General features: G+C 46.2%; 1 protein-coding gene across 3 annotated transcripts in view; it reads right to left on the bottom strand.

The window, feature by feature from the left end:
• Positions 1-18,403, bottom strand: part of Loxhd1 (lipoxygenase homology domains 1) — a 163,435-nt gene that overhangs the window by 11,993 nt on the left and 133,039 nt on the right. For all 3 annotated transcript variants that reach the window (XM_037196946.1, XM_028872028.2, XM_028872029.2), the window contains 3 exons: positions 6,365-6,535; positions 2,110-2,242; positions 910-1,068 (listed from right to left, as the gene is read on the bottom strand). In XM_037196946.1, coding sequence (XP_037052841.1) covers positions 910-1,068; positions 2,110-2,242; positions 6,365-6,535 — 463 coding nt within the window. The remainder of the gene's footprint in view (positions 1-909; positions 1,069-2,109; positions 2,243-6,364; positions 6,536-18,403) is intronic.

Here is an 18,403-nt window from a genome sequence, read left to right as displayed (position 1 = left end):
TTGAGGACCACTGCCTTAGGCCTTGCTGGCTTGCTGTAACAGTACCAGGTGGTGTTAACTGTACCAATTGTCGGTTGTGCCTGTGTTGCCTAGGTAACTAAGGCTCTTACTCTCCCAGAAATGGCTAAGTCTTCAGAAGACCCTGATGGCAGAGACGCAAAGGCACAGGCACCTGGAAAGCAAGTGTGTTACTGAATTGCCTGACTGGCCTGTTCTTGCCCTTAAGAGTCATCCTCATCAGGATCTCCTAAGCCACAGGCTTGCAAGCATCATTTCTGTGTCTTTGTAGAAGGAAGGAAGGAAGGGAGGGAGGGAGGGAGGGAGGGAGGGAGGAAGGAAGGAAGGAAGGAAGGAAGGAAGGAAGGAAGGAAGGAAGGAAGGAAGGAAGAAAAGGCTCCAGTATCTGCTGCTGTGTGCCTTCTGGAGTTCTTGTAAGGAAATCTCCCTGGATTAAAAGGCAGGAGACACCCAAGATCACCTAGTCTAGTCTCCTGTCTCTGGTGGTAGATACACACATAGTTCAGGTAACTCTAGCACAGTGGTTCTCAACCTGTGGGTCTTGACCCTTTTGGGGGGTTGAACAGCAATTTCACAGGGTTCGCCTAAGACCATCAGAAAACACAGATATTTACATTACAACTCATAACAGTAGCATAATGCAGTAGCAACAAAAATACTTTTATGGTTGGGGGTCACCACAACACGAGGAACTATATTAAAAGGTCACAGCATTGGGAAGGTTGAGAACCACCGCTCTAGCACATAAGAGCTGCTTCTTCCCGCCCTGTCTTGCAGGTTTATAGTCATGAATAGGGTAACCTTGGTATTGAAGAACACACCTTCCCACACATTGCCCTCTCGCCCATGAGTGAAGTTCCCACTGCACCCCAGGCTCAGCTCTGTACATACACATTTCCATACTCCATCTCAGTGATGGTGATTGTCTTGACATGCCAGACCAGCTCTCTCTTGGGGATGAAGCGGTCCTCCCTGGCCAGGTGGCCCACACAGAGGGAAGCAATGTCCCCCAAGAAGATGCTGTCAAACTCGAATGTGTCTGTGGTCCCCCTGTAGAAAACCAAGATGTGATCAATGGGCTGCCCGCGCCTGGTGATGGAGGCAAGCATTTATTGAAAAGCATATTGTATTCCAGGATGGTATGGAAGGAACGTGCAATACCATAGCCAGCCCAGCGCTCCTTGAGGGATTCGGGCTAGTTTTAAATCAAGACAGTGAAAAAGCCCTCCCAGCAGCCTGGTTCAAGCTTGTAAATGGCCATCACTAAGCAGCTTGGATCTTGAAGAAGGGTGAAGAGCTAGGTACGGGACTTCAGAGAAAGGAGGAAGAACCCTCCTGATTTTGAAAAACCTTATGATGAGAGTAGTTGGGTATTAGGGAATCTACTTGTAAGGAATTTGAACCCGTGAGAACATGGTAACGAGAAGGCAGGGTGCGGGCAGTCCGTTGGCTCTGGCCTGAGGAGCACAGACTCTGTCCTCATGGAAGGGGGATTTGAATAAAAGGTTGAGGTAAACGGAATGGGCTACCCTGCCAAGTCTGCCCGACAAAACCTAATCCTGTGTGATGGAGTTTGGAGCTGGGCCTTTGGAAGGTGAGTGAGTGGTGAGGGTGGAGATTTTGTGAATGGAGTCTTACAAAACAAGGGAGCTCCTGCACCCCTCCTGCTGCATGGGGACACAGTGAGAGGACCCCCATCTGTGAACCAGGAGGTGAGTGTTACCGGATACCAAATCGGCAGCCTCAAGAACATGGGGAAGAGATGTCAGTTGTTTGTAAGCCACCCTGTTTCATAGGGAGGCTTGAATGGACCGAGATAAAGGAAGCTGAGCAGAGGAAAGTGGAGACTTAAGTTCTGTCAGGAACAGAGATGAAGTGGACGCAGCTGCTGAGGCCTCCCAGGAGAAGCAGGGGGAGAGCTCTGGGTTGGGATGTGGGATAATACTTATAAGGGAATTACAGGTCTGGCACATAGTATGTGCTCGGCACATTCTTTCTGGTTAGACCCATTTGTAGAGCACTCAGTGGGAGAGATTACTGGGGTCTCTGGATTACCCTCCCCACCCCCATCCCATTAAGCACCCTTCTTACTTCCGAAAGGCCCGCTGTCTGGAAGAATTTTCCACAAGGAACTCCTTGGATCTGTTCTTCCTGCCCTCCAAGATGAGCCAGACATTCTCTCTGGTTTCGCCTCCGTTGCCAGTTTCTATGACAATCTCGTAGGCTGCAGGGAGGAGGTAGGAAAGGGTCAGCAGTAGGAAGCAGCCGCCTGCCACCAGCCAGCTCCTCTCCCTCGGGGACTTTTCTCTGGCCTTAGGCCACAGTCTGGGTGTCAAAGGCAGGTTAGCCTTGCTGAGACCCGGGCACTGTAACCAGGACTGGTGGCCCTGGTATGGCAGTGGGCAGCCTCTTTGCTGGTAGAAATGGGAATGTGGCTGCCATAGTGAAGGAAGCAGGAAGTTGGGGTGAGTTCTCAGAAACGTTAGGGTCTGGTTCTCTCAGCCGATGAGCTACTGAACTAAAATGCAACATAGAAACCACATCGCCAGATGATGAGGCAGGCCTGGCTACAGGGAGCAAGATGCAAAGACCCAGCAGGCTTAGGGCCCCAGAGAGCACCCAGCCCCGCCCCATTTCGCTCAGCCTCACAGCAACCCCTGCCTTGTTCTCTGCCTGACCACACTAGCACCTCTCCACCATCCTTCCTATAGAGGCTGCCAAGTGTCAGGAGTACCAGACGGGTGGCTAGAATCCACTTTCTAGCCCCAGGCATCCAGCTCAGCACTGACCATCCGTAAGACAGAGCGCAATAGCACTGTAGCCAAGGACCAGGGTGCCGCTGGATTCCTAGAGAAGCTGCTTCCGTGCCTTAGGAAGCGCTCTCTTCCTATCTCCAGCACCTGACCTCCCAGCTCCTGCTCAGAGCTCTGCCATGCTCCCTCTCTCCACCTGAACGTGTCCACTCGCTCCTCACCGCCTTTCATTTATTTCCATATCGCCTTCTTAGGGAGACCTATGCTAGTGCCCTAATTAAAGGGGTAGCCTGGTCCCCAACACTTCTGGTCTGCCTTGCCTCACTGCTAATTCCTCTTGTTCTCATCATTTCATGTATTCGTCATTGCTTATTGCACCTCCCCTTCCTGAGTGAGTGCAGACTCCACAAGGGAGGGTATGGCCATTAACAAATTTCCAACTGCCAAGAACAGTGCCTGGCACACAGCGGGCCCCTAGTGAATACATCTTTAAATTTCATTTATTTTTGTTTTGTGTTCATGGCATTTTTATCTGCATGTATGTCTATGTACAATGTGCATGCAGTGCCTGAGGATGCTAGAAAAGGGGGCTGGACAGAAACACAGGACAGCCATGGAAAAATGATGGGTGGGGGGAGGGAGGAGACAGTGTGCTTCTGGTTGGCATCCTAAACTTTACTGCCTCCCATTGTCAGGACTCTTACATACCCGCGAACTCCCTGCCACATGCTGGGATGGACTGAGAGTTTCTCCCCAAGGACATGCTCTCTCCTCTTTCTCTGAGGCTATTGAGCAGTAAGAATCCAGGCTGGCGCTGCCAGCAGCCACCTTCCTGGGGTCCATGGAAACTTGCACTAAGTTACCATACTGGGGGAAATCAAGCTGAGAAGAAAGGAGGAGTCACACTGATATCAGTGGCACCTCTGGGGACAGCGATGTTGGAGCCAGAGCCATCTCAGGTTTCCAAGTTCTGGGAGCAAATACATTTCCTGAATTCAGCAAAGATACAGTTTTGAGACTTGTGCCACTCAGGGTCCTAACCACTCCCAGAAGCTTCCGTTAGGACCATTGGGGGAGGGAGGCTTCAAGGACACACGTGAGGGTGGATTCTACCGCCTGGCGGAGCAGTGACTGTTCCATCCCCAGGGACTGGCCAGCAGAGGAATGTACTGGAGCTAGGAACAGCGCGAATAAATTGACAGAGCAAACCTACAGCGTGTTAAGATTAGCAGATAGGAGAACAGAAGGCTGGGAAGGGAAAGGCACTCTTCAGCCCGAAGGTGTTCCAGCGGGAGAGAGATGTGGCCTCCCAGGTGTGTGCTTGTGAACATTTGTACACATGAGTGTGCAATCTCACTGTTGAAGTCAGACCCTGGAAACGCTATAATGCAGTGCCGGAAGGCTTGGACATTAGGATTATACATGGAGAGCGCTGGTGGCTCTTGGCTCTGGGTGTGTGTTGGAGTTACCTACAGAGGTGAATGCTCGCCAGATGGCTGGAGCAGCCTCTGGGAGCGCTGCAGAGAACTGGAGACAAAGCCTGTAAACGGGATGCTGGCTTATACAGGCATTTGATAGATCAGCAGTGCCAGCCAAGCCCAATAGGGAGAAGGCATCCCAGAGCCATGCAGTGGGCCTTGCATCATCATTCTGAGTTTCTGTTTTCTTTACTGTTTGGCACGCAAGTGTAAATCGCAACCTGCCTTCTCCTTAGGGTGGATGTGGGGTTTCCAGGGATTAAAGAGAGTGTGGTGTAGAATGCCTTCACACAGATGAGGCTTTAGTTAAGACCCAGGGGCTCTTTATACTCATAGACTGAGTGCCCCAAATGACCCAGGGTCACCAGCAGAAAAACTCCAGGAGGGTCCTCTGAAGTGAGAGGAAGGCATTGGCATTTCAAACTGCTCAGTGCGGATTTGTCTCAGCGTTAAATACAGGCGGCTGAGAGTGGGGATCAAGTTCAGTGCATGATACCTCCGGGACCAGCTGCCACCTGGGAACAAAGGTATGGCTACCTGTCTGTCCCCATGTGAGCAGCACACTCACAGGATTGACAGGTGGGGCCAGGCCCTCTCCTGGCTCCCTGCTCATACTCTCCTATTTCCCACATCAACAGAACTCACTCCTCCCCCAAGAGCCCAAATCCTGCATGTAACGGCAGCGATTTGGCTGTTTGGAAATCTGAGAGGGAGACTTGGCAACAGAGACGGGCTTTGCCGAGTATTCCTCTGCTAAACACCAATGGTCTGAACAGTCTCCATTGCTCATCTCAGCTTTGTGTGAGGAGCTTAAGCTCCCCCCCCCCACACCCCCTCCCAGTGCATCACAAGGCTCTGTTTAAAGAGAGCACTGCTTCTATTTACCGAGCATCAGTTTGCCGAGCTCCAAAGTCCACAGTACAGCAGAGGGTGACAAACGTAAGTGACGCCGCCCCAGATCTGGACAGGTCACAAAGCAAGGTGTATCCCCCACAGCATCCAAAACCAAAACGGGTACCCAATAACTCCTTAGAAAGTACAATGACAGCAGAGGAGGAGAATACATCCTCTGTTCAGGTGTGAGAGCTCTACCCTAGAGAAAACTCAGCAGAGGGGCACTGTTTCCATTTGAGAATGCTCCCAAGCTCACAATGTTCACCACCTCTCAAGACAGTTAAGTTAACCCTGGGGCAGTTTGGATGGCCCGGCAGAGATGGGAGGTAGTTTTCAAGTCAAGATGCTCACTTCTCTCTCACGGTGTACAGTGGTCATGGGAAGAGCCGCCCAGTCAGGGCACAGTTCCCAGGTCCCCTTGCATCTGATAGAGCCGTGAGACTAGTTCTCCCAAACAAACACAGGTTAACATGCTGAGACCACAGAGGAGAGGGTCTTCTAGTTTTCCTTTGGTGAGAAATGTGGAAGCCACATCTTAGAAATGGCAGAGAAACAGATGGCAGGAGCTTAGGCCCCTCCATCGCACTATGGAAGACAGCTCACCTTACTCCCCCACTGGACTATACACTGAGAAGTGAGGAAGACACTGTGTGGTGCTAAGATGCCGAGGTGTGGGGAACTGCCTTGATAACTGATTGAAAAGCCCCTTCTTCAGTTGGGTTCTGCCTTTGGGTGAGCTTTCCTCTAATCACGGGGCCCCGATGTTGGCCTGGGTATTAAAGAAATGTTTTCTAAAGTTGGATGGCCATTCACCCTAGGAGCTGATCACCCACTCTTTCTCTGTATCCTCCATTGTGGGGAGTGGCTGGCGGGGACCCTTGCTCTCGCTGACTTCTGTTTCTAGAAACTCTCGGTGGGCGGTCATTATCGCCCACATCAACTGGAACAACCCAGGACATAAAGATTGCCTGAGAGAGTGTCACAGCTGCCCTGCCCAGGTCTTGGCTCAGGGAGAGCCTGTCCCCAGGGGGTTTTCCTTCACTAGTACCTGTGATTCAGGGCCACGAGTGTCTTAGCAGTTCTAAGAATTCACTCTTAGGGGGTTTACTGAGGAATTTCTCCTGCAGTCACATGGAGCCATCTCATTCCCACTCCATTCCCTACCAAAAAAGTTAGCCCTGATGTCACAGTGGGCTGGGCCCACATAATCCCACCACGTACTGGTCTCTTCCAGCTCGTCACGGATCTCATTGTTGGCACATGCAAAGTCACGGACGGTTTGCCTGTCACCCTCACTCTTGGACAGCCAGCAGTCACACTGGAAGCGGAAAGTCTCGTCACGGGAGTTGTCCTTCACATCAACGTAGTTCAGGTGCCAGCCAGGGAATATTCCTGTGGAAGAAAGGACCGCGAGTGGGAAGTGCCCCCTCTCCCTGTCAAGACCTCCCTTCTTCCATCCATAGCTGTGTGGCCCTGGACAAGTTCCTTGTCCTCTCTGTGGTCAGGCAGCCTGGTTGATGAAGTGACCAGTTGGATTAAGTGGTTTTAAGGACTCCTTCAATCTGAGGAACACAGGGGTCTTTCCACATGAGATGTTAGTTGTGGGCTCCAAGAAACTACAATACTTCCCTCCTGCAAACTTCTTCCACCGAGAATCTATCCAACATGGACATTTCCACAAGGAAAAGGCTTGTTGATTCCATCTGATTCATGGTGGAGGTATTCTAGACCTTTGGGGAGCCCCTTAGCTGAAGGATGGCTTCTATTGCTTCCTGACCTGTGTTCACCAAGCTCCTGTCAATGACCCTTCCTAATCAGTTCAGGTATTATCTCTACCAGGAGGTTTTATCTCTACCAGGAATCCTTCCCTGATGTTCCCTCATCCCCCACATCACTCTAGAGGCCGCATCAAGAGTGCCCATGCTCCGTGGTACCCTGCATCTATCTTGGGTACACACATTCAGATTTATGTTGCTCTTATTTACATGTGTCTCTTCCTTTGACCAGGGATGCTTGAGCGCAGACTGAGCCTTGATAGGGTTTTTAGGGCTCAGCCTATAACTGGCAGATCATAGTTGCTCAATGAATGAATGCTGGATGAATCAATATGGCTTGCACTGGGGGATCTTGGCTGAACTGTTCTCTTCAGTCATTGAAGGGCCCAGAAGCTGCCACTTCTTGGGATGTGTTCCTGAATTTGACACATCTTGGGCTGATAGTGAGCACAGAAGTGTCCCTACCCCAGCAGAGTTGGCAGTGTGGGCCAGCGTGGGTCTGTGTTGACAGCTGTGTGTGCCTTACACTGTTTCCATCACTCTCTAACTCAAATGCATTGGGAGCGTGGAGCATCGCAGGTCCCACGGAGACAGCAACCCCAGTGCTCTGGCAGGCTGTATGATGACGTTTGCTACTCATAACACACCCACAAGGCAGTCAGTCCCTCAAGCATCACACAGTTGGGTTGCACTCCCACACCCCTGTTTCTCAGGACATCTAGGGCTCTGGAGGCAGTTCCACTAATTAGACACTGTCCAAAGCAACACTGCTAGAGATCCTCCCCTGCTGCCAAGAGTATATAAAAGTGTTAGAGAGTTGAGGGTGCTGATGCTAAGTTCATAGGTGGGATACATATGCTGGCACTATTCAAACTTTCAAAAATATTGTTTGAGAATCTCTTACATAACTATAAAGTGTTGTGATCCAATCTACCCCACCCCCTCCATCACTATCACCCTCATATTCCCCCTCCATACTCCTCACCTCATTTCCCTCCCAACTTTGCAGACTCTTTCGGAAACCCACTGAGTATGTTTAGTGCTGCCACTATGCAAACAGGTGTTGGGCCATGCCCTGGAACATGGGTAGCCTGATCAGGGCTGAACTGAAGAAAGCTGACTCCCTCTCCCCTGGCACCCACCAACTGCTAATAGCTCTGGAGCTGGGGCTCTGTAAGCTCCTCCTCAACCATGCGGCAGTTTGGGCTGGCTTGCTCTTGTGCAGGTCCTACACACAAGGTCACAGCCCCTGTGAGTTCACGTGTGCAACACCCCAGTCATGTTCATAAGATACCGTTTCACAGAAGTCTTCTACTACCTCTGGCTCTTACAATCTTCCTTCTCCATCTTCTGTGACAATCCCTGAGTCACACGAAAGATTGAGGACTCTACACATTCTCTGTGCTTTCGTTATTAGCCTCTGTATTAATCAACATGTATTGTAAAAAGATACTTCTCTGATGAAGGTTGAGCAATGTGCTGATCTATTTGTATAAAGACAAATATTGAGGGAGCAGTTTAATACTATGTCCATTAAGCTGAATTCTCCCCTAGGACCTATAGCCTGCCCAGCCCTGGGTTTTTGGCCCAGTTCACAGTATCAGATATCAGTTCTGGCTTGAGGAATAGAACTTAAATCTAATAAAGTAGTTGGTTATCCTCAAAACACTTGTGCTGCTATTGTAGTAATGGGAATATCATGCCAGGCTAGTCATTATTGTCTCTCGCAGTGTTCATAGCTGGGTAAGACTGCTGTTGACTGTTCTCTCCCAACATAGCACCTCTGACACCATGAAAACTAGCCAGCAGGGAGGAGGGCTCCAGGTTAGCACCATCTTGATTTCTCTGGGCCTTGTATGACTCAAGTACATGGTGTCTCCAAAGCAAGATCTTAGCATCAAATCAGTAATGACAATAGTTTGCATCATTTTGTGGGTTTACGGAACCCCCATGTACCCATAGCTTGAATGGAAGTAACCCACACTTAGCACTGGGTCTTGTGCTTCATAGCCCATGGCACCTGGAGAGGCATTACTTCCCTGTACAAGGCAACTCCATTTAGATTCCTTTTGTAAGTTGTGTGTCTATTTCAAGAAGTTCCTGCAGTTGTAGGTTTCCATATGGCTTTTTCAAAGGTCTTTGGTGTTGTTTATCTCTCACTGTATTTTTTGTTTTTTTGTGAAATCAGGTCTTTAGAAGAAGGAAACAGTGAGAGCTAGCAGAAGTGAGAGTATAAAACACTTGTGTTGCATTATACAGCAGTGAGGTGAGTTAGTTTGTTCATGAACTTCCTTTGCACGTGATAAATCTTTCTCAGTTTTCAACAAATTAGGGCCAGTACCATCTGTAAGTTTATGGATTGGCTGCATATCAGAGATGGTTCCTGGTAGCACCAGGAAACTGATCACAGAACTTAGCAAGCCTCCATGCATGCAGTATGGAGATGATGAAATGAGTTGGTTAGAGTCATTCTCTCAAGGCTTCTCATTAGAATACAGAAAGGAGGCAGCAGGCAGAGAAGAGAAGACACATGGCTGGTTCTGTTGAAAGAGATCCAAATGGAAGAGAAGCTGGGCTTTCCCTTGCCCTGTTTTGCCATGAGTAGAGTGTGTGTGTAGGATGTCTCACCCCACACCCAATTCCCTTTTCCAGTTAGAATTAAGCAATGCAATTCTTACCACTAAACAATAGACTAACCCCAGCTCCCTTTATATAAAAGAAGACTTGCATTCTCTGTTGATTTTCTTGCCCTGCTTTGGAAATGTTGAGTGTGACAGACAGGGTGTAATGACCAGCTGATGGCCAATGCCGGCTGCCTGGTGGACCAATAGGGAATCATCTGAAACTAGTAGTTAAAGAACTCACTTTTTCCCAAGTCCCTCTTTTGATGTCCCCATGCTTTTACACACAGAGAGTAAGGGCTCCGTACAGGTTACCACAGTGGAATGCAGATGTGTTATTTGTCAGAGCTGCACAGATAACAAAATGCTCGCCTTGTTCTTGCTGCTGGAGAGCTGCCCAATTCCCCAACTTTTTCTCTTGTGCATGGTGCTCTTAGCAACACCCTGCATATCATAACACTCTTTTAAAGTCACAGGTCAGATTTTGCCATTTCACCTCATAAAATGCACCAGTGGCTTCTCATCAGTCCAAGAAGAAAATCACGGGCTGCTCACAGAGAACCGTATAGAATGACACACTGGATCCCTCTCCACTTCTTTACTCTGACTCCAAACTAGTCACAGACTCACCCACTGTGCTGCCTCTATTGCACTGCTGACACCTTGATCAATGAAACCTTGTTTATCCACTGTGTGAAGTGTTGGTCTCCAGGCTCTAAGTGCCATGGTTGCCTCATTGCTGAGGTCTCTGGGAAGGTGCTCTGGCTGCAGGATTTCCTCATGCTTCAACACTTGCTCTCAGTCTCCAAATACTCACCACTGGATAATCTGAAATCATTTTGTTTTCACATCATTCTCTAGTGCACTGCTTGTCTCTGTCAATGAGGTTACAAGCCCCTGAGATGAAAAGGCTGGTCCAATCTACACATGTTATCTAATAAACCTTATTGATATGAGTCCACACCAAGCCTGAATAGGAGAGAGAGGAAGACAGCAGTGGTGGGAGTTCTAGGAGAAGAATTTACAACTTTACCTTGGAGGAATGGTCTGTCCTAGTACTATTGATTATTATATCCCAAATGTCCTAAAATTCACTTTGAGTAAAAGATCTAACAACTCTGAACTACTGTGGGGTCCCAATGTCCCAAGATGGGAGGTGACAGGCTGAATGAGAGCAAGGCTGGTAACAGTTTGGATTCCATATGCTACTTACTGCCCAAGAGTCTAGTGGCTTTCCACGTCTGGTGGGATGAAGGGCTCTGTGCTACCTTTAGCCCATTTCAATCAACCCTTATGAGATAGAATCATTAGGCATGCATTTGGCATCTCCTCTCTCCTCATTATGGCTCCAAGTTATTCCCCTGTGCTCAGTACCTGCCTGTTCTCTGCACAACATGGCTCTCAATGCCTCTGAGCCCCTCAGCTGTCCCCACGCCCACACTGTTCCTTGAGCACTGTATCAGTTACTTTGATCATCGTCATGACCCAAATACCTGACTGGAACAACTTAAGGGAGGGTCCATTTGGGCCGACTGTGTCAGAGGATGGGGTCCTCCCGGCGGGGAAGGCATGGTGGGGTTTTCACAGCAGGAAAGGGTAGTGAAGACTCTTACATGACGGCAGATTCAGAAAAAAATGACAGCAGTCCCTATCTCCTCCAGCTAGGTCCAGCTTCCTAAAGGTTCCACAGCCTTAAAAAATAGTGCTGTTAGCTAGAGATTGTTTAAAAAATAAGCCCGTGGGGGACATTTCTGGTTCAAACCATAACATGTTTGTTCTCTTGGCTATAAGCATTGATATCCAAAGAAACCTTTGCTGCTGGGGTTGTAACTATGCCTTAACTTTTTTAAGATTATTTTTATATTTGGATCTTACTTCTCTAATGTCAAGGGTTGGGAAACATGTCTTATGACCTCTTAATCATATTACTTAGTATTCAATGATCACAGAAGCGATAAATTATTTTCACTTTCAAAAAGTCAACTGTCAGTATTTTTATCCAGTGCAAACCATTGAGATTCTTCTCAGGTAGAAAGATTCACTTCACCAAGCAACACCTTCCCTAAAAATAACTTGTAAGAAGCAAAAAGCCCATCTGGGTGACTCACATTTCCTTAGCAAGATCATGGATGGTTTAAAGTGAGCTATGGAGCCATCAGAGAGCATCAGGTATGGAAGAATATAAGACTAGCTATTATCTTCCCAAAACACTCACAGGGGCCTCATCTTGGAGGCTGCCTCGGGCAACCCCCTGGGATTTGGCAGATCTGAATTCAGGTCTCAGTGTATCTGCCTAAGTGAGCACACTGCAGCATTACTATGATGATTTCTAAGGTCCTTCCTATTTCTATAATCTAATAGTATTAAAAATGTCAATCATGTTGTGGTTAAAAATTCTTTACTAAGCAGAGTTTTCATTTAACCAGGGGAAGCAAGAAGAGCAAGATGATTTAGACAACAAACAATTTATTCCAATTTGTTCAGTACTGTAAAAGCTATCTGGGTAATTAGAATTAAGTAAAAGAACTAATCATTTATCTTGATTTTCAAACTGCATTTCATGGCAATAAAGTAGCCTAGGGACAAATTTTTAAAAAGAAAACCCCGAGCTGCTAAGTGGAAAAGAAATGACAGAATTATAACATCACATTTGTAATTCTAATTGATCATCACCAGATGAAGCCATTAGATAGAGAGTTACAAAGGACATTTACAGTGGAGCAACCAGGCTTGCAATACCGAACCCCGAATTTAATGCTAGCATCAGTGTGAGTGAGACTTCTTCCCACATACTACCATATCAATATGTAGCATTTCTTCAATATTCAGTATACTCTCCTGTGTCCCTCACATGCATTTACGAGTAAGTTTTCCTATGACATACACTGGGAAAATGTATTATACAGTAGAAATTGAAACAAATCATTGTTAAGTGTGATGATGGTGGTGTGGTTTTACAGAAAAGTGTCCTTGTTCAAAGGAGAAGCACACTGCATGTTAATGTGTTTGGGGTAGGGCACAGGATCTAGGATTTAGCTTCATATCTTCTGGCAGCCAGAGAGGGGTCAAGAATGTAGGACAAAACCAAAAGGTTCAAGTTGTGTTTTCTTCACTTTTGTGCATATTCAAAAGTTCTCACTAGACTGAACAACCATGCCAGAAGTTCAAAAGTTTTACTAATTTAACACCCCCAGTAACAGATCTAGGAATGAGAAGAACACTATGATTTAAGTTAACTAAACATTTGTAACCTCACTTATATATTTGTTTAGAATCTTTACCTTCTGGTGGAGGAATCTCAGACAAAACTCATTTATCCTCAAAAATTTCTATGCAAGGAAAAGATGGAGTTGGGGGAAAAATTTTAATATGAAGAAAGTATGGCAAAGAGAGCTGTTAATGACATGTTCAGCAGATTTAGCATCTATGAACATCTAAATCTCCATCCTTGAAAAAGAAAGCTACTGCAGAGAGGAATTGAGCCGAGGACCTGCTTTTTCTCAGAACTTGTGTCCCAACAACATAGGTTCACCTGCCCATGGTATCAGCCTGCTTTCAGGACCAAAGTCTGGCTGGAAAGGATGCCTCTTCTCTCTGCCTACAAGGGGAAGAGGATCACATCAACAACTCAGAATTTCTTTGTATCCAAGAGTCAGCATAGGACAGGGCCATCAGATAGTCTTTGATATCCAAAGCAAGAATCAGTGTCAAGCTCTCTGGGGACTCTGGGATCTAACGAAAGTTTATAGCATCTAGTTACTGTGCATAGGTGCTGGCGCTGTCCACAGTGCTGAATGCTCTCCCTCTCCCTGAAGGGTTTTGACAGCAATGAGAGAGAAGAAACTGGCTAATTGGATGCTGGGTTTTTCACAGTAGAATGTAAATCAAGAAAGCCAAGACAGTCTAGATATGTGTGCAATAACTGTCTGTATAAGGGATGTAGGCATCTAGAGGACTTAATTATGAGCTCAGCTGAGGTTTATGGCCAGGGCCTTATTATTATTATTATTATTATTATTATTATTATTATTATTACACAAAGAAATCTTTAGTCCTGGAGGAAACTGAATCTCCTATGATGAAGGCAAGAAATACAAGGAAGGATTTGAGAGGCTTAAAGAAAGATGTAATTAAATTCTATTGAACCATATTAATTCCCTGTTATATAACAGGTAGTGGATTGACACCAGGTTAAGAACTATTGTCAAGACAGTGGAACTCATGGAGCTGCAAGAGTGCTGGCTGGTTTTATTGCAACTTGACACAAACTAAAGTCACTTTGGAAAAGGAAATCTCAACAGAGAAAATGCCCCCAACAGATTGGCCTAAGGGCAAGACCATGATGCATTTTCTTGATTGATGATTGATGCAGGTGGACCCAGTTCACTATGGGTGGTACCACCCACTGACTTGTGGTCCTGTGTACTATATGAGAACAGGCTGAGCAAGCCATGATGAGCAAGCCAGTAAGCAGTGCTTTTCCGTGGGTTCTACATCAGTTCCTGCCTCTAGGTTCCTGCCTTGAGTTCCTGCCCTGAATTCCTTAGGTGATAGACTGTGATGTGGAACTAAAACTGAAATAAATACTTTTCTCCTTGAGTTGACTTTAGTCATGGTGTTCCTTCACAACAGTGGAAACCCTAACTGAGGTAGTCAATTAAAGGAGACAGAATTCAGTCACATATTGGCCAACTGTTTTGGAGGTAGTTCATACATGGCTGGACAATAAGTTTCAGTAAGAAGGTGAAGACATAAAGGAGCTTTCTAACCAGCAATAAGAAAATACAGTTATGGCAGGATGCATGCTTGGGATCACAACATAAGGCAGAATACCTGTGGCTGGAATTAAGTGAGAAGTCCAGAGTGGGAGTCAAAGCTAGTCAATGATGCCTATTAGCACTAGACTGTTTCCCTTTTTCCTATATTTTTGGTTGTGAGCCTAGCCTTTAATGGCTGAGCCATCTCTCCAGCCCTCTTTCCCTTTTTCAAGCTTAGAGAACAGCTCATTTCTGTCCCCTAGTTCCCACAACATTGATTTCAAGGCTGTGGAGACCCAACTTACAAAAGCTGATACCATCTTAAGCATTCTGACTAGACCATTCAGCCTTGTTGCAGTTAAGTTGTGGCAGTTAGCTTCTCTGACACTGAGCTCATGATGGAACTCTGGTTTGCTGTGTTTTTCTAGGTCCCAGTGGAAGGGAATTGTGGGTACAAAACTATCTCTTGGGTATCGATGCAAGGCAGTATTTAAACAAGGGTTGGCCTACAAACACTGGGAGATGTCAAAAGAGAGTTTCTTTGACAAAGTTCCTCTGATTTTTCTTGGCTTCAGTGACTCCCAGCAATCCTTGGTGTTTCTTGGCTTATAACTGCTGGCTAGCTCCACCTCTGATCTCACATTGCCTCACATGATTATGTTCCTGAGCCCTTCCATGATCTCTCTTTTTCTTGTAGGAACATACGTCATCTTTGGGTTTCAGACCCACTGTAGATCAATGATGATGTCATTTAAAACTAGTTCTATCTGTAAAGACTCCATTGTACTCTGATTCTAGTTCTGGGTGAGCAAGAATTTGGGGAACAAAAGACACAATTGGGTCTACAACACCCGAGAGAACCTACCCTTACAAACACTTTACTAAGTATCAGGCTTGATGTACTATATCTGGAAACTATTCAAATACCTAGAAAAGAGAAAGAGATCTTCATGGATGACTAGAAAAGGTCTGCATCCATTCATCCCAGATCCAGAAGCTGCAAGAAGCTGATGTAGAACATTGACCTGTTTACTTACTCTTATAATTATTAGGGACCTACTAAGTACAAACTTGGCACTGGGAATGCCAATCAAACAAGGTCGGTCCCCATCCTTGGAAGATAGGAAGTCTGTCAATTGTAATTGGCAAGAAAGACCATTACAATCAGCACACTACAAATAGAGGTATATGTAGAAAGCAGAGGAGAGGGAATAGAGAGCATCTAAGTTCATTCAGGGTAGTTGGGGAAATTTACAAAGAACTTGATAACTAACCTGGATTCTGAGGGGAACATAACAGTGTAGCAGAAGAAGGGAATTGTGGGTACAAAACTATCTCTTGGGTATCGATGTATGAAAAATTTGATTTAGTCAAAATCATGCAAGGCAGTATTTAAACAAGGGTTGGCCTACAAACACTGGGAGATGTCAAAAGGAAGAGAGTATGGAAAAGAGAAAGCCTTTAGAATAAGAACAATGCTCTTAGAGAGTTTCTATCACTTAAACTCAAATGTACTACATTATTTTCTGAATAGAATGGAATTGTCAGAAATAAAAGGAAATTCCATGTGATAACAAGGACCAAAAAGCAAAGTGTGTGTTGTGGCTTTCTGAGAGTGGTTCCCTGGCTTTGTTTAGGGTGGAGAGGGTCTCTCAGGAGACAAACTAAAGAGTTTTGTCTGATGAACCTGAATTCATAAACTCCATCTTCATGTTCTCCATTGCAGGCCTGAAATATGCTGCTGTGTAACAAAACTTCTCATCCAGGAATTCTGGGAATTTGTAGGGAGGAACAGACATTTTATTTTAGGATTTATTTATTTTTACTTTATGTGTGTGAGTGTTTTGCCTGCATCTGCATATGATAATATACCATATGCATGCTTCATGCACATGGAGGCCGGAAGAGGGCATCAGATCCCCTGGAACTAGAGTTACAGACAGTTGTGAGATGCCATGTAGGTTCTGGGAACTGGATCTGAGTCCTTTGTAAGAGCAGCACGTGCTCTTAACCATTGAACCACCTTTCCAGCCCCAGAGAAACATTTGAAAAATTTTAAACGGCTTCACTATTTGAAAACAAATGCTACTTCCTATTTCTTCTGTTAAATTTATGTCTAAGAAACTATGGAGTCAGAACTGGTACATCACAGCTTGGGCTCTCAGGAGCAGTGGGCAGTCCTCAGCAGTGGAGTTCCTTAGATGGATCTCTTCTTCCCAAACACATTCTAGTTTAGAAGCCAAAACTATAGAGATAATTTCTCCATCCCCTCCTCTTCCTTCCCTTTAGTTATCCAACTCAAATGCTGGACTTCTCTACAACATTCACTTAGCCACCCTGGCTCTGCTTGAGCTGTATTTTCCCTCATTCAGCCTTATCCATGGCTTCAATCCTATCTGCCATTGTTTGGATCTTAACTGTTTCCGAAAATACTCATGGTTAAGGGCTTGGTTCCCATGGTAGTACTATTGGGAAGTTGTGGAAACTCTTAGGAGGTAGGACCTGGTGAAGTTCCTCAGATATGTGAGGATGTACCCTTAATGGGGGGATGGAAAGCTCCTTATTTTGTTTCCTAAGTTCTGATATGGGTGGCTTTGCTCAGCCACAAACTCCTGCCATGATGTCCCATCTTGTCACAGGTGCAAAGCAATGAGGTCAATCACTCATAGACTGGGACTAACAAAAGTACTTAGCGACATTGGCTAGCCAACCATCACTGCTTTAAAAACCAATATCAACATTCAAATCACAGGGGTTGTTAGAGCTGTAAAGGGCCTGGACTGATCATTTGTTTAAAGAGTGGTCATACCAATGAAGAGGAATCCCCTCCCTCCGTGTGTAAGCTTGGACAACACTAGAAAGAAATGTTATCTTTGACTCTTGAAATGATCCAGTAAGATTTTTTTTTGAGACAGGGTTTCCTGGAACTCACTTTGTAGGCCAGGCTGGTCTCGAACTCACAGAGATCCACCTGACTCTGCCTCCTGAGTGCTGGGATTAAAGGCGTGCACCACCACTGCCCAGCAGACCTAATATTCTTATCAGAGATGTGAGCCTCTACTTCCTTGGGTTGGAAGGAAGGGTACAGCATGAAGTCAGAGACATCCAAGAGGACTCTAGAAGGTTCTTTGTGAGAAACACACAGTGAAGGAAGATGGAAGAAGACATCACAGGGATGGAAGCCCCAGGAGAAAATAGATGAGAAATAATAGATATATAGGGCTCAGATTTACATACCTGCAAATAGGTATATAGGGCTAAGATGAGATTTTTATGTAGGGAGGACAGAGGTGTGAGCTCTGACAATAGACCAGAAGTCCTGTGCCTTTTGTACTGTCAGTTTGGGGTGGGATGCATGAGATATGGACCACCTTGCTAAGCATCTGAGTATCTACCATAGGCCAGAATGAAGGTAGTCACACTTGGATGTAGTCACTTACATCTGTAATCCCAACACTCATGAGATTGAGGCCAGAGGATTGTCAGGCCAGAATGGAGTACACAGTGAGTTCTGTACCAGCCTGAGCTATAGTGTGAGACTTCAAAAACAAACAAAAAACCCCAACAAAAATAAAAATGCAAGAAACAAAAGAGGAAAGGAGGAAAGGAAGGAAGCAAAAAAAGAAGGAGGAAGGGGAGGGGAGGGGAGGGGGAAGTGGGAGAAGAAGGAAGAGGAGAAGCAGAAGGAGGAGAAAAGAAGGGGAAGAGGAGGAAGGAGGAGGAGGAAGAGGGAGGAGGAAGAGGAGGAAGAGGAGGAAGAGGGGGAGGAGGAGGAGGGTCAGTAGGTCATCAAATCTCAAACCCCCAACAGGCTCTAGAATCCAGAGTGAACCGAAACTAGAGAAGTCAGTACCTTGGACAGTTCCGTGGCTTCAAAGGAGAGCTGATTTCTCCAAAAGCGTGGTCTTTGCTAAACATCCCCAGTCTTTCTGGTCACCCCCCTGCCCTCATCCCATAAATGAAACACACACATTGTAATGGTCCTGGTGTGGTCTTCCCTTTTTGAAAAAGGGAAATGGGTTTAGTTGACACAAATTTCCTCCCTGCCTTCTTTTCAGGCCTGACTGGAGGTTATTAAGGAACCCCGTCTCAGTGTGGCCCATAGGT

This window comes from Peromyscus leucopus, chromosome 19 (assembly GCF_004664715.2).
Source record: "Peromyscus leucopus breed LL Stock chromosome 19, UCI_PerLeu_2.1, whole genome shotgun sequence".
NCBI lineage: Eukaryota > Metazoa > Chordata > Mammalia > Rodentia > Cricetidae > Peromyscus > Peromyscus leucopus.
Note: the sequence above shows the minus strand (reverse complement) of the source record. Positions and strands in the feature narration are given on the sequence as shown.